The sequence below is a fragment of the Coregonus lavaretus genome, assembly GCF_964263955.1.
Source record: "Coregonus lavaretus genome assembly, chromosome: 13".
Taxonomy (NCBI): Eukaryota; Metazoa; Chordata; class Actinopteri; order Salmoniformes; family Salmonidae; genus Coregonus; species Coregonus lavaretus.
Window position 1 is genome coordinate 35158872 of NC_140000.1, and position 22280 is coordinate 35181151.

The 22280-nt window shown below is 44.0% G+C and overlaps 1 protein-coding gene across 1 annotated transcript in view; it reads right to left on the reverse strand.

Moving 5' to 3' along the window:
* LOC311140713 (receptor-type tyrosine-protein phosphatase U) overlaps positions 1-22280 on the reverse strand; it is a gene marked incomplete at its 3' end in the record, with an annotated part of 426520 nt that overhangs the window by 37457 nt on the left and 366783 nt on the right. The window contains exons 24-27 of the mRNA XM_084175898.1: positions 19059-19213; positions 18609-18744; positions 17775-17924; positions 3115-3429 (exon numbers count right to left, since the gene is read on the reverse strand). Of these exons, the coding sequence (XP_084032024.1) occupies positions 3115-3429; positions 17775-17924; positions 18609-18744; positions 19059-19213 (756 nt within the window). The remainder of the gene's footprint in view (positions 1-3114; positions 3430-17774; positions 17925-18608; positions 18745-19058; positions 19214-22280) is intronic.

Genomic DNA, 22280 nt, shown 5'->3' on the forward strand with positions numbered 1-22280 from the left:
TAATACAGGTAACGAGTGGAGGACAGAGGAGCCTCTTAAAGAAGAAGTTACAGGTCTGTGAGAGCCAGATATCTTGCTTGTTTGTAGGTGACCAAATACTTATTTTCCACCATAATTTGCAAATAAATTCATAAAAAATCCTACAATGCGATTTTCTGGATTTTTTTCCTCAATTTGTCTGTCATAGTTGACGTGTACCTATGATGAAAATTACAGGCCTCTATCATCTTTTTAAGTGGGAGAACTTGCACAATTGGTGGCTGACTAAATACTTTTTTCCCCCACTGTATGTATATAGGGCAGCAGCCTCTAAGGTGCTAGTGATGGCTATTTAACAGTCTGATGTCCTTGAGATAGATGCTGTTTTTTAGTCTCTCTGTCCCAGCTTTGATGCACCTGTACTGACCTCGCCTTCTGGATGGTAGCGGGGTGAACAGGCAGTGGCTCGGGTGGTTGTTGTCCTTGATGATCTTTTTGGCCTTCCTGTGACTTCGGGTGCTGTAGGTGTCCTGGAGGGCAGGTAGTTTGCCCCCGGTGATGCGTTGGGCAGACCACACCACCTTTCGGGAGAGCCCTGCGGTTGTGGGCAGTGCAGTTACCATACCAGGCGGTGATACAGCCCGACAGGACGGTCTCAATTGTGCATCTGTAAAAGTTTGTGAGGGTTTTAGCCAAATTTCTTCAGCCTCCTGAGGTTGAAAAGGCGCTGTTGCGCCTTCTTCACCACACGTCTGTGTGGGTAGACCATTTCAGTTTGTCATTGATGTGTACGCCGAGGAACTTGAATCTTTCCACCTTCTCCACTGCGGTCCCGTCGACGTGGATAGGTGGGTGCTCTCTCTGCTGTTTCATGAAGTCCACAATCAGCTCCTTTGTTTTGTTGACGTTGAGTGAAAGGTTATTTTCCTGGCACCACACTCCCAGGGACCTCACCTCCTCCCTGTAGGCTGACTCGTCATTGTTGGTATTCAGGTCTACTACTGTTGTCTCGTCTGCAAACTTGATGATTGAGTTGGAGGCGCGCGTGGCCACACAGTCATGGGTGAACAGGGAGTACGGCGATTGCATCGTCTGTGGATCTATTGGGGCAGTAAGCAAATTGAAGTGGGTCTAGGGTGTCAGGTAAGGTGGAGGTGATATGATCCTTAACTAGCCTCTCAAAGTGAGTGCTACCGGGCGATAGTTAGTTCAGTTACCTTTGCTTTCTTGGGTACAGGAACAATGGTGGACATCTTGAAGCATGTGGAGACAGCAGACCGGGATAGGGAGAGATTGAATATGTCCATAAACACTCCAGCCAGCTGGTCTGTGCATGCTCTGAGGATGCGGCTAGGGATGCCGTTTGGGCCGGCAGCCTTGCGAGGGTTAACACACTTAAATGTCTTACTCACATCGGCCATGGAGAAGGAGAGCCCACAGTCCTTGGTAGCTGGCCGCGTCGGTGGCACTGTGTTATCCTCAAAGCGGGCGAAAAAGGTGTTTAGCTTATCCGGAAGCAAGACGTCGGTGTCCGCGACGCAGCTGGTTTTCCCTTTATAGTCCGTGATTGTCTGTAGACCCTGCCACATGTGTCTCGTGTCTGAGCCGTTGAATTGCAACTCTACTGTATCTGTACTGACGTTTTGCCTGTTTGATTGCCTTACGGCGGGAATAACTACACTGTTTGTATTCGGCCATATTCCCAGTCACCTTGCCATGGTTAAATGTGGTGGTTCGCTCTTTCAGTTTTGCGCGAATGCTGCCATCTATCCACGGTTTCTGGTTTGGGTAGGTTTTAATAGTCACAGTGGGTATAACATCTCCTGTACATTTCCTGATAAACTCAGTCCCCGTATCCGTGTATTCATCGATATTATACTCAGAGGCTAACCGGAACATATGATCAGTCTGCGTGATCAAAACAATCTTGAAGCATGGATTCCGGTTGGTCAGACCAGCGTTGAATAGTCCGTAGCACAGGTACTTCCTGTTTTGAATTTCTGCCTATAGGAAGGGAGGAGCAAAATGGAGTCATGATCAGATTTGCCAAAGGGAGGGTGGGGGAGGGCCTTGTAGGCAGTTCGAAAAGTTGAGTAGCAGCGGTCCAGTGTTTTCTCAGAGCAAGTGCTACAGTCAATGTGTTGGTAGAACTTCGGTAGCGTTTTCCTCAGATTAGCTTTGTTAAAATCCCTGGCTACAATAAATGCGGCCTCAGGATATGTAGTTTCCAGTTTGCATAGAGCCTAGTGTAGTTCTTTGAGGGCCATCGTGGTATCGGCTTGAGGGGGAATATACACGGCTGTGACTATAACCGAAGATAATTATCTTGGGAGGTAATACGGTCTGCATTTGATTGTGAGGTATTCTAGGTCGGGTGAACAAAAGGACTTGAGTATATGTATGTTATCACAATCACACCATGAGTAGTTAATCTGAAACATACCCCCCCGCCCTTCTTCTTCCCGGAGAGATCTTGATTTCTGTCTGCGCGATGAACTGAGAACCCAACTGGCTGTACGGACTCAGACAGTATATCCCGAGAGAGCCATGTTTCCGTGAAACAGAGTATGTTACAATCCCTGATGTCTCTCTGGAAGGAGGTCCTCGCCCTGAGCTCGTCAATTTTATTATCCAGAGACTGAACATTAGCGAGTAATATACTTGGAAGCGTTGGGCAGTGTGTGTGCCTCCTGAGTCCGACTAGGAGTCCACTCCGAATACCTCTTCTCCACCGGCAGTGTTTTGGATCAGCCTCTGGAATCAGTTAAATTGCCCTTGGGGGTACGAACAAAGGATCCAATTCGGGAAAGTCGTATTCCTGGTCGTAATGCTGGTAATGCTGGTGAGTTACCGCCGCTCTGATATCCAAAAGTTATTTCCGATTGTATGTAATAACACCAAAAAAATCTGGCCTAATAATGTAAGAAATATCACATAAAAAAACAAAATACTGCAAAGTTGCTTAGGAGCTAGAAGCATGGCTGCCCTATCTGTCGGCGCCATTATTTGTTACACTGTTACACTGTCCCTTCCTAATAAACTGCATTCATTAACATGTAAATATATCCATACATATACATTATATTCATACAGTAGATCTTAATATACATAAATATTGATATATATATAGCTCACCCAGGCAGAGTTGGACTGGTTGAGCTGGTTGAGCATGACCACCGAGGTGCAGCCGTAGTCGAACACCAACCTCCAGAAGTCGGCGGTGGTGGCGGGGAGCGGGTGAGGGGTGATGATGAAGGTGGCGGGCTGGTGGAAGCTGTCGGTGAGTGCCGCATTGATGTAGTTGTTGCTCTCGCCCTCAGTGGTGACCAGGAAAGCCAGGGCGCGGTCGGGCGGCAGCACGTCCATGCTGCGGTTCTTCTCCCGGTTCCTGGGGAGCAGGGCGATGCTGCACTCCTCCATGTCCAGGTGAGGGGTGACAGAGTTCAACGTCTGGAAGAGGGAGGGGGAGGGGAGGTGGAAAGGGAGGGAAGATGGAGGGGAGGGGAGAGGAAGAGAAGAGGGGTGGGAGGATGATAGGAAGAGTTGAAAGAGGGGTGGAGGGAGGGATATAAAGATTTAATGGAGGTAGAATTTATGAGATTGGTGAGGTGAGGAGAGGTGAGATGAAGTACCAGAAATAAAAATAGGTGATGAAGAAAAAAAGAGGGAAAGGAGGGAATTGATGGAGGCAGACAGAGAGAAGGGGAGGAAGTGGGGATGGAGAAACATTGTGTTAATGACAGATTGGCCACTCGTTATTCTCTGTCAATACCGGTACATTGATTGACAGTGGCTGTTAGAAGCATCTTTTAAAAAGGTTTAACATCAATCTGAAATAGTCATAGAGTTGAATAACAAATTGGAAAAATTAGGCGGAACGGAATATTTTGCACCTATTACATTTGATGAACATTAACAAGCATTCCACCCTAATTACATAAGACAATATGAACAGAATATTTTGATAATTAAAGCACCACATCAATAATAGATCTGGGAAATGCTGATCTTGTCTCTCGAGTGGCGCAGTGGTCTAAGGCACTGCATCGCAGTGCTAGCTGTGCCACTAGAGATCTTGGTTCGAATCCAGGCTCTGTCATAGCCGGTCGTGACCGGGAGACCCATGGGGCGGCGCACAATTAGCCCAGGGTAGGGGAGGGAATGGCCGGCAGGGATGTAGCTCAGTTGGTAGAGCATGGCCAGGGTTGATCAATGCCAGGGTTGTGGGTTCGATTCCCACGGGGGGCCAGTATGTATAACTGTAAGTCGCTCTGGATAAGAGCGTCTGCTAAATGACAAAAAAATTAAAATGTAAATACTGGCTGGTATTGGCTCTATCTGGGCTTTGTGATAGATACAGCATGAGCAAAATATAGCTTGAGGTTGTATTTGGCATACATTGCATGGATCCTTTCAGAAGGAATGTCAGTTGGGTGAATTTACACGATCAAAGGGATCCACTTGACCATCTTACTTAGGAAGAACTAACAACCTGTAATCAGAGACCACCCAGGCCCATTTTTCCCCCGCCTAAGCAATAATTCATCAAGTAATGAAAGTGGCATAATTCATATGGAGTGTTTAAGGAAAAAACACAGTAAACAGTTAAAGTGTGCCGGGTGTGAGGGCCGTCAACGACCCAGAGGACTGGGTGATCTTGCGTTCCGAGGTCGACGTGAGTAAGGTCTTTAATCAGGTCAACCCCCGCAAGGCTGCGGGGTCCGACGGTATACCAGGACGCGTACTCAGAGCTGGCAGGCAAATTCACAGTAATTTTCAACCTGTCCTTGTCCTAGTCTGTAATCCCCACATGTTTTAAGGACCACCATCATTCCTGTTCCCAAGAACTCTAAGGCTTCATGTGACAATGACTACTGCCATGTGTCATGTAAAAATCTTCCCAGCGTGAAATTGTTCCCAGTCGTTCTGCTATGTGTTCTGATCGTGACGTCATGCTGTAAAATTTCTCCCAGTGTGAAAATGTTTCCAGCTCAATAATTGAACTTTATGTGGATGGCTGAGCTCATGCGGATGTTTCTCTCACACCCTCCCTCGACCTCAAAAAACAGTGGGCATGCGCATTTGCTTTACACGTCTGCCAATCAATGGTGGCCAGGAGTATTGACTCTGACCAATCAGAAGCTTGTTGAGGCATCAGGTTAGTATATAAATACCCGGACTCGCGCATCGAAGTGCTGAGGGTTAATGTGAGGAGCGTTTTTTTTGCGATTGCAAAGACTTGGGCGCTACGTTTTCGATTGACAGTGCATATATTTGTTTGTTAGTTAGTTATCTAGATAACTGCACACCTCTGAGAACAAGCCATCTCGACCAGTTTACAGCTAATTATGCTAGTTAGCTAGATAAATCAAGGGCGAAGGGGTGTTAGAGAAATGAGTTCAGCCATCCACATAGAAAATGTTTACAACATGACGTCACAATCACAACACAATCAGAACAATTGGGAACTATTTCACGCTGGGAAGATTTTTACATGACACCCTATAGCGCTCACATCTGCAATCATGAAGTGCTTTGAGAGGCTGGTTATGGGCAGACATCAACTCCATCATCGCAGACACCATAGACCCACTCCAATTTGGATACCACCCCAACAGATCCATAGACGATGCAATCTCAATTGCACTCCACACGGCCATCACCCAACTAGATAAGAGGAATACCTACAGTATGTAAGTATGCTGTTCATTGACTACAGCTCAGTGTTCAACACCATTGATCCCTTGAAGCTCGTCACCAAGCTTAGGGCCCTGGGACTGAACACCTCCTTCTGCAACTAAATCCTGAACTTCCTGACGGGCTGACCTGAGGTGGTGAGGGTAGGCAATATCACCTCCACCCCACTGACCCTCATCATCGGGGCCCCACAGGGGTGTGTGCTTAGTCTCCTCCTGTACTCCCTGTTCACCCACGACTGCGTGGCCACGAACGACTCAAACACCATCATCAAGTTTGCTGACGACATGACGGTGGTAGGCCTGAACACCGGCGATGATGAGACAGACTATAGGGAGGAGGACAGTTACCTGGCAGTGTAGTGCCGGAACAACAACCTCTCCCTCAACATCCATAAGACCAAGGAGTTGATCGTGGACTACAGGAAACAGTGGAGCCGGTCAAGAGCTTCAAGTTCCTTGGTGTGAGGTAAAATGGTCCACAAACACTCTCACAGTCCCCTCAGGAGGTTGAAAATGTTTGACATGGGCTGTCAAATCCTAAAAAAGTTATACAGCTGTACCATTGAGAACATCTTGACTGGCTGCATTACTGCTTGGTATGGCAATAGCACCGCCCTCGATCACATGGCGCTACAGAGGGTGGTGCGGACAGCCCAGTACATCACTGGGACCGAGCTCCCTGCCATCCAGGACCTCTGTATCAGGCGGCGTGAAAAGAAGGCCCAGAGAATCGTTAAAGACTCCAGCCACACAAACCATAGACTGTTCTCTCTGCTTCCGCACGGCAAGTGGTACTGGTGCATCAAGTCTGACACCAACAGACTCCTGAACAGCTTCTATCTATATGTAACTAAATAGCTAACAAAATGGCTACATGGACTATTTGAGTTGACACTCACAGGGCCTTACACACTCACGCACACTGACACTCCAAAACACACACAAACACTCACTTCATAATTTGCTCACACACACATACTGTGGGGAAAAAAAGTATTTAGTCAGCCACCAATTGTGCAAGTTCTCCCACTTAAAAAGATGAGAGAGGCCTGTACTTTTCATCATAGGTACACGTCAACTATGACAGACAAAATGAGAGAAAACAATTCCAGAAAATCACATTGTAGGATTTTTAATGAATTTATTTGCAAATTATGGTGGAAAATAAGTATTTGGTCAATCACAAAAGTTTCTCAATACTTTGTTATATACACTTTGTTGGCAATGACACAGGTCAAACGTTTTCTGTAAGTCTTCACAAGGTTTTCACACACTGTTGCTGGTATTTTGGCCCATTCCTCCATGCAGATCTCCTCTAGAGCAGTGATGTTTTGGGGCTGTCGCTGGGCAACACGGACCTTCAACTCCCTCCAAAGATTTTCTATGGGGTTGAGATCTGGAGACTGGCTAGGCCACTCCAGGACCTTGAAATCAAATCAAATCAAATTTTATTGGTCACATGCGCCGAATACAACAGGTGCAGACATTACAGTGAAATGCTTACTTACAGCCCTTAACCAACAGTGCATTTATTTTTAACAAAAAAAGTAAAAATAAAACAACAACAAAAAAAGTGTTGAGAAAAAAGAGCAGAAGTAAAATAAAAAAACAGTAGGGAGGCTATATATACAGGGGGGTACCGGTGCAGAGTCAATGTGCGGGGGCACCGGCTAGTTGAGATAGTTGAAGTAATATGTACATGTGGGTAGAGTTAAAGTGACTATGCATAAATAATTAACAGAGTAGCAGCAGCGTAAAAAGGATGGGGTGGGGGGGCAGTGCAAATAGTCTGGGTAGCCATGATTAGCTGTTCAGGAGTCTTATGTCTTGGGGGTAGAAGCTGTTGAGAAGTCTTTTGGACCTAGACTTGGCACTCCGGTACCGCTTGCCGTGCGGTAGCAGGGAGAACAGTCCATGACTAGAGTGGCTGGAGTCTTTGACAATTTTGAGGGCCTTCCTCTGACACCGTCTGGTATAGAGGTCCTGGATGGCAGGAAGCTTGGCCCCAGTGATGTACTGGGCCGTACGCACTACCCTCTGTAGTGCCTTGCGGTCGGAGGCCAAGCAGTTGCCATAACAGGCGGTGATGCAACCAGTCAGGATGCTCTCGATGGTGCAGCTGTATAATATTTTGAGGATCTGAGGACCCATGCCAAATCTTTTCAGTCTCCTGAGGGGGAATAGGCTTTGTCGTGCCCTCTTCACGACTGTCTTGGTGTGTTTGGACCATGATAGTTCGTTGGTGATGTGGACACCAAGGAACTTGAAGCTCTCAACCTGTTCCATTACAGCCCCGTCGATGAGAATGGGGGCGTGCTCAGTCCTCTTTTTTTTCCTGTAGTCCACAATCATCTCCTTTGTCTTGGTCACGTTGAGGGAGAGGTTGTTGTCCTGGCACCACACGGCCAGGTCTCTGACCTCCTCCCTATAGGCTGTCTCATCGTTGTCGGTGATCAGGCCTACCACTGTTGTGTCGTCGGCAAACTAAATGATGGTGTTGGAGTCGTGCCTGGCCATGCAGTCATGGGTGAACAGAGAGTACAGGAGGGGACTGAGCACGCACCCCTGAGGGGCCCCCGTGTTGAGGATCAGTGTGGCAGATGTGTTGTTACCTACCCTTACCACCTGGGGGCGGCCCGTCAGGAAGTCCAGGATCCAGTTGCAGAGGGAGGTGTTTAGTCCCAGGATCCTTAGCTTAGTGATGAGCTTAGAGGGCACTATGGTGTTGAATGCTGAGCTGTAGTCAATGAATAGCATTCTCACGTAGGTGTTCCTCTTGTCCAGGTGGGAAAGGGCAGTGTGGAGTGCAATAGAGATTGCATCATCTGTGGATCTGTTGGGGCGGTATGCAAATTGGAGTGGGTCTAGGGTTTCTGGGATAATGCTGTTGATGTGAGCCATGACCAGCCTTTCAAAGCACTTCATGGCTACAGACGTCAGTGCTACGGGTCGGTAGTCATTTAGGCAGGTTTTCTTAGAGTCCTTGGGCACGGGGACTATGGTGGTCTGCTTGAAACATGTTGGTATTACAGACTCAGTCTCTTACGAAGCCACTCCTTCGTTGCCCGGGCGGTGTGTTTGGGATCATTGTCATGCTGAAAGACCCAGCCATGTTTCATCTTCAATGCCCTTGCTGATGGAAGGAGGTTTTCTCTCAAAATCTCACGATACATGGCCCCATTTATTCTTTCCTTTACACGGATCAGTCGTCCTGGTCCCTTTGCAGAAAAACAGCCCCAAAGCATGATGTTTCCACCCCCATGCTTCTCAGTAGGTATGGTGTTCTATGGACGCAACCAATTTTGGTTTCATCTGACCATATGACATTCTCCCAATCCTCTTCTGGATCATCCAAATGCATTCTAGCAAACTTCAGACGGGCCTGGACATGTACTGGCTTAAGCAGGGGGACACGTCTTCACTGCAGGATTTGAGTCCCTGGCGGCATAGTGTGTTACTGATGGTAGGCTTTGTTACTTTGGTCCCAGCTCTCTGCAGGTCATTCACTAGGTCCCCCCGTGTGGTTCTGGGATTTTTGCTCACCTTTCTTGTGATCATCTTGACCCCACGGGGTGAGATCTTGCGTGGAGCCCCAGATCGAGGGAGATTATCAGTGGTCTTGTATGTCTTCCATTTCCTAATAATTGCTCCCACAGTTGATTTCTTCAAACCAAGCTGCTTACCTATTGCAGATTCAGTCTTCCCAGCCTGGTGCAGGTCTACAATTTTGTTTCTGGTGTCCTTTGACAGCTCTTTGGTCTTAGCCATAGTGGAGTTTGGAGTGTGACTGTTTGAGGTTGTGGACAGGTGTCTTTTATACTGATAACAAGTTCAAACAGGTGCCATTAATACAGGTAACGAGTGGAGGACAGAGGAGCCTCTTAAAGAAGAAGTTACAGGTCTGTGAGAGCCAGAAATCTTGCTTGTTTGTAGGTGACCAAATACTTATTTTCCACCAGTGGCGGCTCCTGAAAAAATTCTCAGGGGGGGCAATTTTTCTGATGATTTAGGTGACCTACACACATTTTTAAAAAGATATGTCCAGCAACAACATGAAGACAGGGGCAGCATATAAGTCAATACCAGAAGCATTTATTGACTGATCTCAAAAGTGTTGGCTTACAAAATCAAAATAAGTTATCACAGTAAAAATAATCAAGGGTGTTCTTTCACATTCCTCAACACTGCATAAACAATATGCATTTCCATAAACAAATGAAATATCAGCTGAAAATACAGCATCTTGGTATTTGTTCAGATTGCAGGATCAACAAGAGCTTTTACCACATTTTTTGCCTCATGGTTGAATTGGAAATATGTGCACCTGAGCATAATTCACAACAAGCAAGCAGGAGCTTTTGATAGAGGCTACTGAAAACATTGATGCAAGTTATTGGTAATAAGACATTTTTATAGACTTCCATATTCTGCCCTCTTGTATAGATTTGTGAAAATGAACAGTGATAGACATTTTGCCTGAAAACAGAATTTGAAAGTAATTTCTAGAAAAGGTAAACACAGCTATCTGTATGGCTTTGTAAAAATGAACAACCATATTCTGGCCAATTGTATAGATTTGTAAATATGAACAACCATATTCTGGCCAATTGTATAGATTTGTAAAAATGAACATGAACAGATTTTTTTTTTTTTTACTTTTTTTAAAATGAAAAATAACTATTTTAAACAACATCAACTGTGAACTGATTTGGGCGTGTGTGTGTTAAAGAGACAGACAGGGAGGGACAAAGAGAGAGAGAGGCTACATTACTTGTACTGAAACTGTTCTCTTCTCTGTTTCAATACAGCAAAGCGTTCAATTACTTTCTCATTGAAATCAGGCATGCTGAGGACTAGTTCCCTCTCCATGGAAAGCATGGCCAGTGCATTCAGACGTTCCTGGCCCATTGAATTTCGCAGGAATGTCTTAACTCGTGTCAAAGTTGAGAAACATCTCTCAGCTTCAGCTGTTGTCATGGGAGTAGTTATGAGGATGTTCAACAGAGTCACAGTCTCAGAGAACGTCTCCTGGAGGTTGTAGCTCATGAGAACCTGGTACAGTGCCAGTGCACCACAGCATCCCTTGAATTCAGGATTCTCATAGATCAGAGATAGTTCTGTCTTGAGCTTTGCCTTGCTCAGCATGGGGTATGCATTCACAGTGGCATTCAGAGCCTCATCAGGAAATGAATGGCAGTACCTTTCAAACATGTCTGCTTGCAGTAAGGTAGCACTCACAAGGTGGCCAGAGAAAGAGAACCTTTCTTTGGTGTGATCCAGGATGGTGTTGCAGACCTCTTCAGACAGCCTCTGCTTCTCCTCTTCTCTCAAAGCTGTTCTGGGTCTTTTGGCTCCTGTTGCTTCTTGCAGCTGCTGTTGAGAGGAGTCCCTGAAGGCAAACAGACCAATGTGTTTGTTGGCTTTGTACAGTATTGTTGTCTATGTGATGCACAGGTATATGCAATGTATCCATGTATAGTACAAATACTTCAGTTCCACTTAAAATGGGCAGGGATGCATAAAGTCTTTAGTGTTTAAGTTAGCCTTTGTGTCTCACATAGCCTGGATGTTCAGCACAGTATACAGTGGTGCTCATAAGCTTATGATCCCATGCTAAAGTTGACTAAAAAGAGGAATAAAAAAGAAAAGAAAATTGGTGTCCTTAAAGGTTGGATTTTACAACTTTTTTAATTAAGTCATTAAGATCAATTTCCAAAAGATGATTTTTTTATTTTTGTATTCCTCTTTTTAGTCAACTTTAGAATGTGTTCATACACTTATGAGCACCACTGTACAGTACACATAGTATATAAAATAAGCTAGATTACACCACTGGCCATATATAATGAGAATAATGTAATTTCAAACACAAATGCAGTCTCCTTTCATGCATACATTTTCAAATAAAGCTCTGCTTTGAGAAAGATCGAATGATATTGTTTAATCTTACCTTATGGCCTGCACACTGCTTGTGAAGCTGTCGAGGGCACGTTTGATAAAGACAGCATCGATGTCCTTCTTCTGTAGCTTCTGGTACAGAATGTCGACGTGGGGCATGATTTTGTGAAAAAGCCGCAGGAAAAAAATAAAATCTTCATCATGTAGCATCCTCACGTAGCCAGATGCCTCTCTCACGGTGGGCTGGTCAAATGAACCCAATGAACCCGTCCGAATGGCTTCAAAACATTCTATGAGGTCGTCTCGATTCTCGTAGACAGTGTTCACGACTCTGCTTAGTAGAAACCTGTTGAATTATTAAATTTGGTCTGGGAGGTCCTAATTGTTTCGTTGCCAATTTATCTTGATTTGTTCGCCGACAAAAAGGAACTTCTTTCAAAAAGACAATCGAGTTGCACTGAAGGCTAGCCATTTTGACAGTAGTAGTGAATTGATTGATGAGGCTACCCGCTCTTTTCTTAGTTACGTTCATGGTTATGTTACGTATGACGAAAGCGCGTAAGTGCAAGCCCTCAGAAACCCATAGAGATTGTATTGAAAGCTCTGATATTTGAAATTTTTTTATTTTACATTAGAGGCTATGAGAGACTTCTGGGCGATTTTCAACCTGACTGAAATCGCCCCAAAACGGGCGGGGACATTTGAAGCACGACTTTAGCCTGATTGGACATTTAGTGGCAGATCAGACGTCTAGATTAGAACACTGATAACTACTGTTGCCGTGATATAATTGATTAGAAAAAAAATCCCTTCCTTTTCCCGTTTGGCAGTGCGTCGCCCATGTCGCCATATTCTTTCCCTCAATTTGTCTGTCATAGTTGATGTGTACCTATGATGAAAATTACAGGCCTCTCTCATCTTTTTAAGTGGGAGAACTTGCACAATTGGTGGCTGACTAAATACTTTTTTTCCCCACTGTAATATGCACATACATTTATACAGACTCTACACAAACGCACACCCACTCAAATACAATCATCATATACGCTGCTGCTACTCTGTTTATCATATATCCTGATGCCTAGTCACCTTACGCCTATACATAACTACCTCTATCACTCCAGTATTCCTGCACATTGTTAATATGGTACTGGAACTGATTGACCCTGTATATAGTATGCTTACTTACTTTCTCGTGTTCCTCTTATTTCTTATTTTTATTTATTGTGTGTTTTTGTTCTACCTTATGTTATTTATAGTATTACATTGTTATTGATTACTGCATTGTTGGGTTTAGAGCTTGCAAGAAAAGCATGTCACTGTACTTGTGCACATGACATTAAAACTTGAAACTTAAAGGGGGGATGCGTGGGGGCCTATTCCAGTATGAAATGCAGTACTTTGAAATGCGAAACCTTGAATCAATGTGGCTGCTTTTAGAGTAGAGTCAGTACTGTTTGGAGGACTGGGAGAGGAAGTTAATGCATGTGGGAACACAGCTGGTGCTCCTCTGTCCTAATCAGAATCAAATAAAGTGTTCTGAGACCACCACATTCCCGGCTTCCCGCAAATCATGGGGGATTTGAATGACAATCACATACTTTCAAAGGTGAGAGGAAACTGGAATCCTTGTTTTGCCGTTCGCAAATACACATGCATTTGCACGCACACACACACATGCAAGAAGACAGGCAGGCACGCATTCACAAGCACAAATTCACGCACGGATGCACATACACCTGCACAGACACCCGCACCAGACCTTAAAAAAAAGTAGTACTTTTCTGAGATCTGCTTTCAAATCGTTTAAAAAAGTAGTCATTTCTTGGGATCTGTTTTCAAATAGTTGTAGTCACCTCCAGAGTAACTATTTGTTCCCCCGGAACACTTTTTCTGTGGGAACAAACAGTTAATTTGGAGATGACTACAACTATTTGTGCCTGTGTAATAAAACTGTAATTACTTTTGAAGCAACATTTTATTTGTATTTATTATGGATCCCAATTACTCAACCATGCACCTTAGATGTTGCTGCCCTATGTACATAGACATGGAATTACTGGTAACTTTAATAATGGAACACTAGTCACTTTAATAATATTTACATACTGTTTTACTCATTTCATATGAATATACTGTATTTTAGTCAATGCCACTCTGACTGACATTGCTCGTCCTAATATTTATATATTTCTTAATTCCATTCTTTTATTTTTAGATTTCTGTGTATTGTTGTGAATTGTTAGATACTACTGCACTGTTGGAGCTAGGAACACAAGTATTTCGCTACACCCGCAATAACATCTGCTAAATATGTGTATGTGACCAATAACATGTGCCTGTGTTTGTGTCTCTTCACTGTCCTCAGTGTTCCGTAAGGTATATTTTTATCTGTTTTTAAAATCTGATTCTACTGTTTGCATCAGTTACTTGATGTGGCATAGAGTTCCATGTAGTCATGGCTCTATGTAGTACTGTGCACCTCCCATAGCCTGTTCTGGACTTGGGGGCTGTGACGAGACCTCTGGTGGCGTCCCTTGTGGGGTATGCGTGGGTGTCAGAGCTGTGTGCCAATAATTCAAACAGACAGCTCGGTGCATTCAACATTTCAATACCTCTCACAAATACAAGTAGTGATGAAGTCAATCTCTCCTCCACTTTGAGCCAGGAGAGATTGATATGCATATTATTAATGTTAGCTCTCGGTTTACATCCAAGGGCCAGCCGTGCTGCCCTGTTCTGAGCCAAATGCAATTTTCCTAAATCCCTCTTTGTGGCACCTGACCACACGACTGAACAGTAGTCCAGGTGCGACAAAACTAAGGCCTGTAGGACCTGCCTTGTTGATAGTGCTGTTAGGAAGGCAGAGCAACTCTTTAATATGGACAGACTTCTCCCCATCTTAGCAACTGTTGTATCAATATGTTTTGACCTTGACAGTTTACAATCAAGGGTTACTCCAAGCAGTTTAGTCACCGCCACTTGCTCAATTTGTCCTAAATAAAATGCTTTTAGTTTTAGAAATATTTAGGACTAACTTATTCCTTGCCACCCACTCTGAAACTAACTGCAGCTCATTGTTAAGTGTTGCAGTCATTTCAGTCGCTGCAGCAGCTGACGTGTATAGTGTTGAGTCATCCGCATACATAGACACACATACATAGACACACTGGCATGTCGTTAGTAAAGACTAAAATGTAAAGGGCCTAGACAGCTGCCCTGGGAATTTCTGATTCTATCTGGATTATGTTGGAGAAGCTTCCATTAAATAACACCCTCTGTGTTCTGTTAGACAGGTAATTCTTTATCCACAATATAGCAGGGGGTGTAAAGCCATAACACATACAGTGAGGGAAAAAAGTATTTGATCCCCTGCTGATTTTGTACGTTTGCCCACTGACAAAGACATGATCAGTCTATAATTTTAATGGTAGGTTTATTTGAACAGTGAGAGACAGAATAACAACACAAATAATCCAGAAAAACGCATGTCAAAAATGTTATAAATTGATTTGCATTTTAATGAGGGAAATAAGTATTTGACCCCTCTGCAAAACATGACTTAGTACTTGGTGGCAAAACCCTTGTTGGCAATCACAGAGGTCAGACGTTTCTTGTAGTTGGCCACCAGGTTTGCACACATCTCAGGAGGGATTTTGTTCCACTCCTCTTTGCGGATCTTCTCCAAGTCATTAAGCTTTCGAGGCTGACGTTTGGCAACTCGAACCTTCAGCTCCCTCCACAGATTTTCTATGGGATTAAGGTCTGGAGACTGGCTAGGCCACTCCAGGACCTTAATGTGCTTCTTCTTGAGCCACTCCTTTGTTGCCTTGGCCGTGTGTTTTGCATTGTCATGCTGGAATACCCATCCACGACCCATTTTCAATGCCCTGGCTGAGGGAAGGAGGTTCTCACCCAAGATTTAAAGGTACATGGTCCTGTCCATCGTCCCTTTGATGCGGTGAAGTTGTCCTGTCCCCTTAGCAGAAAAACACCCCCAAAGCATAATGTTTCCACCTCCATGTTTGACGGTGGGGATGGTGTTCTTAGGGTCATAGGCAGCATTCCTCCTCCTCCAAACACGGCGAGTTGAGTTGATGCCAAAGAGCTCGATTTTGGTCTCATCTGACCACAACACTTACACTCAGTTCTCCTCTGAATCATTCAGATGTTCATTGGCAAACTTCAGACGGGCCTGTATATGTGCTTTCTTGAGCAGGGGGACCTTGCGGGCGCTGCAGGATTTCAGTCCTTCGCGGCGTAGTGTGTTACCAATTGTTGTCTTGGTGACTATGGTCCCAGCTGCCTTGAGATCATTGACAAGATCCTCCCGTGTAGTTCTGGGCTGATTGCTCACCGTTCTCATGATCATTGCAACTCCACGAGGTGAGATCATGCATGGAGCCCCAGGCCAAGGGAGATTGATAGTTCTTTTGTGTTTCAAATACTTTTTTCCCCTCACTGTATATATATTTTTTAATGGTTTTCTGAGACGTACAGTACCGTTCAAAAGTTCATTCAAGGGTTTTTCTTTATTTTTAATATTACTACTTCTACATTGTAGAATAATAGTGAAGACATCAAAACAATGAAATAACACATATGGAATCATGTAGTAACCAAAAAAAGTGTTAAACAAATCAAAATATATTTTATATTTGAGATTCTTCAAAGTAGCCACGCTTTGCCTTGATGACAGCTTTGCACACTCTTGACATTCTCTCAACCAGCTTCATGAGGAATGCTTTTCAAACAGTCTTGAAGGAGTTCCCACATATGCTGAGCACTTGTTGGTTGCTTTTCCTTCACTCTGTGGTCATCCCAAACCATCTCAATTGGGTTGAGGTCAGGTGATTATGGAGGCCAGGTCATCTGATGTAGCACTCTATCACTCTCTTTCTTGGTCAAATAGCCCTTACACAGCCTGGAGGTGTGTTTTGGGTCATTGTCCTGTTGAAAAACAAATGACAGTCCCACTAAGCACACACCAAATGGGATGGCGTATCGCTGCAGAATGCTGTGGTAGCCATGCTGGTTAAGTGTGCCTTGAATTCTAAATAAATCACAGTGTCACCAGTAAAGCACCCCCACACCATCACACCTCCTCCTCCATGCTTCACGGTGGTAACCACACATGCGGAGATCATCCGTTCACCTATTCTGCGTCTCACAAAGACACACAATCTCAAATTTGGACTCATCAGACCAAAGGACAGATTTCCACCGGTCTAATGTCCATTGCTCGTGTTTCTTGGCCCAAGCAAGTCTCTTCCTATTATTGGCGTCCTTTAGTAGTGGTTTCTTTGCAGCAATTCGACCATGAAGACCTGATTCACGCAGTCTCCTCTGAACAGTTGATGTTGAGATGTGCCTGTTACTTGAACTCTGTGAAGCATTTATTTGGGCTGCAATCTGAGGTGCAGTTAACTCTAATGAACATATCCTTTGCAGCAGAGGTAACTCTGGGTCTTCCTTTCCTGTGGCGGTCCTCATGAGAGCCAGTTTCATCATAGCGCTTGATGGTTTTTGTGACTGCACTTGAAGAAACTTTCCAAAGTTCTTGAAATTTTCCGGATTAACTGACCTTCATGTCTTAAAGTAATGATGGACTGTGTTTTCTCTTTGCTTATTTGAGCTGTTCTAGCCATAATATGGACTTGGTATCTTACCAAATAGGGCTATCTTCTGTATACCACCCCTACCTTGTCACAACACAACTGCTCAAACGCATTAAGAAGGAAAGAAATTACACAAATTAACTTTTAATTGAAATGCATTCCAGGTGACTACCTCATGAAGGTGGTTGAGAGAATGCCAAGAGTGTGCAAAGCTGTTATCAAGGCAAAGGGTGGCTACTTTGAAGAATCTCGAATATAAAATAGATTTTGATTTGTTTAACACTTTTTTTTAACTACATGATTCCATGTGTGTTATTTCATAATTTTGATGTCTTCACTATTATTCTACGATGTAGAAAATAGTAAAAATAAAGAAAACCCCTGGAATGAGTAGGTGTGTCCAAACTTTTGACTGGTACTGTATTCAAAATACTTTCAAATATTATTTGTTTTTCTGAAACCTGTATTTGAATATCAAGTTGTTGTTGTGCATTAACCTTTTCTGGGAAGTCACTGAAAACATATAGTATTTTCACAACAAAACAGAAGGCGTATTATTTCATTCCGGTGTGCGACTAACCTGGAACTCTTCTCGTAGCTGGGAGGAGTTGCTCTGAGAGTCCACCCGCAGCATGTCTTTGTAGGTGAGGGCAAACTCATTCACCAAGATGGCCGTCTCTCCACACAGACAAGCCTCCAGGATGGCATCATGGATGAATATGTACTGCTCCTGCAGAGAGAGAGAAAGGGGGGAGAGAGAGGGGGGTATGGAGAGAGAGAGCGAGAGAGAAAGGGGGGAGAGAGGGGGGTATGGAGAGAGAGAGAGCGAGAGCGAGAGAGCGTGAGAGAGCGAGAGAGAACAACAGAACAGAGAGAGTAAGAACATGAAGAACATAGGATGATATCACAAAGAAAGAGTACGAGGTGTGGAGGGGTGGTGAGAGAGAAATCTCATTACCTGCCATGATGTGAATTAAACATAAGCTATACTATTGTACAGTGTATCAAAGAGCGGTGGGAGACTGAATAAATAAGTCTAAATAAACAAACACTTGCGGTGTATATATTTAATTAGAGCACCCCTGCAAATAACTACAAATGAAATAAACAGCTATACCAATGTTGGATTTACATAATAAGGTTAAGATATGCTATATCATCGAAAGAAAAGCCACGTGATTCTGTGAGGCACTGAGACAATGTAAGCCTTCGCATCTCAGAAACCATCGACCTATACACAAGTCCCCGTGGGGGAGCTAGGCTAAAATATTCCCCTCACTCTCTGAGTTTCCCAAACACAATACAGGCAATACATATGTAAGGAGACCAGAGCGGTGTGACTCCTTTTATCTTTCCCCACTGAAATGTACTGTAGGTTGGGATGCTAGATTGGGCGGGTGGCCAGCCCACTCACCTCTGTCTGGATCATGTTAATGCGTCGTGAGCAGAGGGTTTTGACACAGTTGTAGATGTCCACCACGCCCTCACACTCGGCCATGTCCAGCATGACGTCCAGCACGATGTAGCAGCCTGTGCGTCCCGCCCCCACACTGACACAGAGACACAGGGAGAACAGCATGTCACTCTCACTGACCTTTGACCCTTTAGGATAAGCCTTCACATACAATACTGTAATAACAGCATTCAGATAAGGGTCAAAAGCAACTCTTGGCTCTCTTTCTTTGGGTGACATGAAAATAATACAATCAGGGCTCATAACGAATGTAAAACTGATTATAATGACGTCATTTCAACCAGTTTTGCCCACTGGGACTAAGCATTAAAGCTTTGAAAACACAAAGTAGTAATGGTTGCATGAGCATTGACAGCTAGCAGGAAGTGGTGTAGTGCAGTGTGCATTGACCTGCAGTGGACGACCACGGGTCCGGCATCGTGGGGCGTGGATGCTTTGACCCGCCGTATGAAGGCCAGCAGGCCTGTGGCGTGGTAGGGAACCCCATGATCCGGCCAGGACGTGAAGTGGAACTGACGCACCTCGTGTTTAGCTGAGTAGCCCCTCTGTGGAAACACAGCAGCAGAAGAATAATAAAAATAAGATTACATGAGTCTACACACAATACCCCATAATGACAAAGTGAAAACATGTTTTTAGAAATGTTAGAAAATTTATTGAAAATGCAAACAGATATCTCATTTACATAAGTATTCACACCCCTGTCAATACTTTGTAGGAGCACCTTTGGCAGTGATTACAGGTGTGAGTCTTTCTGGGTACGTCTCTAAGAGCTTTGCAACATTTGCCCATTATTCTTTTCAAAATTCTTCAAGCTCTGTCAAATTGGTTGTTGATCATTGCTAGACAACCATTTTCAGGTCTTGCCATAGATTTTCAAGTAGATTTAAGTCAAAACTGTAACTCTGCCACTCAGGAACATTCACTGCCTTCTTGGTAAGCAACTCCAGTGTAGATTTGGCCATGTGTTTAACATTTTTTATTTGTATTTATTATGGATCCCAATTAGCTGCTACCAAGGTGGCAGCTACTCTTCCTAGGGTCAAGCAAAATTAAGGCAGTTATACAATTTAAAAAACATAACAGTACATTCACAGATTTCACAACACACTGTGTGCCCTCAGGCCCCTACTCCACCACTACCACATATCTACAATACAAAATTCATGTGTACAGTGGCTAGCGAAAGTATTCACCCCCCTTGGTATTTTTCCTATTTTGTTGCCTTACAACCTGGAATTAAAATGGATTTTTGGGGAGTTTGTATCATTTGATTTACACAACATGCCTACCACTTTGAAGATGCAAAATATTTTTGGGGGTGAAACAAACAAGAAATTAGACAAAAAAACTGAAAACCTGAGCGTGCATAACTATTCACCCCTCCCCCAAAGTCAATACGTTGTAGACCAACGTTTTGTAGCAATTACATCTGCAAGTCTCTTGGGGTATGTCTTTATAAGCTTGGCACATCTAGCCACTGGGATTTTTGCCCATTCTTCAAGGCAAAACTGCTCCTGCTCCTTCAAGTTGGATGGGTTCCGTTGGTGTACAACAATCTTTAAGTACATTTACATTTTAGTCATTTAGCAGACGCTCTTATCCAGAGCGACTTACAGGAGCAATTAGGGTTAAGTGCCTTGCTCAAGGGCACATCGACAGATTTTTCACCTAGTCGGCTCGGGGATTAGAACCAGCAACCTTTCGGTTACTGGCACAACGGTCTTAACCACTAAGCTACCTGCCGCCCAATTCAATTCAATTCAATTCTCAATTGGATTGAGGTCTGGGCTTTGACTAGGTCATTCCAAGACATTTAAATGTTTCCCCTTAAACCTCTCGAGTGTTGCTTTAGCAATATGCTTAGGGTCAATGTCCTGCTGGAAAGTGAACCTCCGTCCCAGTCTCAAATCTCTGGAAGACTGAAACAGGTTTCCCTCAAGAATTTCCCTGTATTTAGCGCCATCCATCATTCTTTCAGTTCTGACCAGTTTCCCAGTCCCTGCCGATGAAAAACATCGGTGTTCTCAGGGTGATGAGAGGCATTGGGTTTGCGCCAGACCTAGCGTTTTTTTCTTGATGGCCAAAAAGCTCCATTTTAGTCTCATCTGACCAGAGTACCTTCTTCCATATGTTTGGGGAGTCTCCCACATGCCTTTTGGCGAACACCAAACATGTTTGCTTATTTTTTTCTTTAAGTAATGGCATTTTCCTGGCCACTTTTCCGTAAAGCTCAGCTCTGTGGCATGTACGGCTTAAAGTGGTCCTATGGACAGATACTCCAATCTCCGCTGTGGAGCTTTGCATCTCATTCAGGGTTGTCTTTGGTCTCAGTGTTGCCTTTCTGATTGCCTGGGCCGTGAGTTTTGGTGGGCGGCCCTCTCTTGGCAGGTTTGTTGTGGTGCCATATTCTTTCAATTTTTTTATAATGGATTTAATGGTGCTCCGTGGGATGTTCAACATTTTTGATATTTTTTTATAACCCAACCCTGATCTGTACTTCTCCACAGCTTTGTCCCTGACCTGTTTGGAGAGCTCCTTGGTCTTCATGGTGCCGCTTGCTTGGTGGTGCCCCTTGCTTAGTGGTGTTGCAGACTCTGGGGCCTTTCAGAGCAGGTGTATATATACTGAGATCATGTGACAGATCATGTGACACTTAGATTGCACACAGGTGGACTTTATTTAACTAATTATGTGACTTCTGATGGTAATTGGTTGCACCAGATCTTATTTTAGGGGCTTCATAGCAAAGGGGGTGAATACATATGCACGCACCACTTCTTTTGAATTTCTTTAAACAAGTAATTTTTTTTATTTCACCTCACCAATTTGGACTATTTTGTGTATGTCCATTACATGAAATCCAAATAAAAATAAGATTACAGGTTGTAATACAACAAAATAGGAAAAACGCCAAGGGGGATGAATACTTTTGCAAGGTACTGTACGTGTGTGTATAGTGCTGTCACGGATCCCCCCGGTACTGCTGCTCATTCCGCTTCGGAGGTCTACGTCACCGGCCTTCTAGGCGTCACTGACCTAGATCATTACCACCAACCCCGGACTGTCGTCTCATTACGCACACCTGGTTCCCATTCCCCCTGATTAGTATGTGTATATATGTGCCCTCAGTTCCCCATTGTCCTTGTCGATTATTGACCCATGTCTGTTGGTCTCATGAGTACCTGTGCTCTGTTGTATCGGCTTTCGTGCTAAAGTACATTGTATTACGGTTTACATACCGTGTAATTGTGCACTTGTTATTACGGGTCTCGTCCCGTGTATTATTTAGAGGTTTACACCTCGCTCTTTTCTTTGGGTTACATCCCTGTGTTTTTCATGACGTACCTTATGTTTGGTAGAGAAATAAAAAAAACGATTACGTATTCCTGCGCCTGTCTTCTATCATTATACAACGTGACAAGTGTGTATGTTATCGTGTGTATGCATGTGTCTGTGCCTGTTTGTGTTGCTTCAAAGTCACCGCTGTTCCATGTTTTTTAAATCTAATTTTACGGCTTGCATCAGTTACTTGATGTGGAATAGAGTTCCATGTAGTCATGGCTCTATGTATTACTGTGCGCCTCCCATTTCCCATATTCTGTTCTGGAC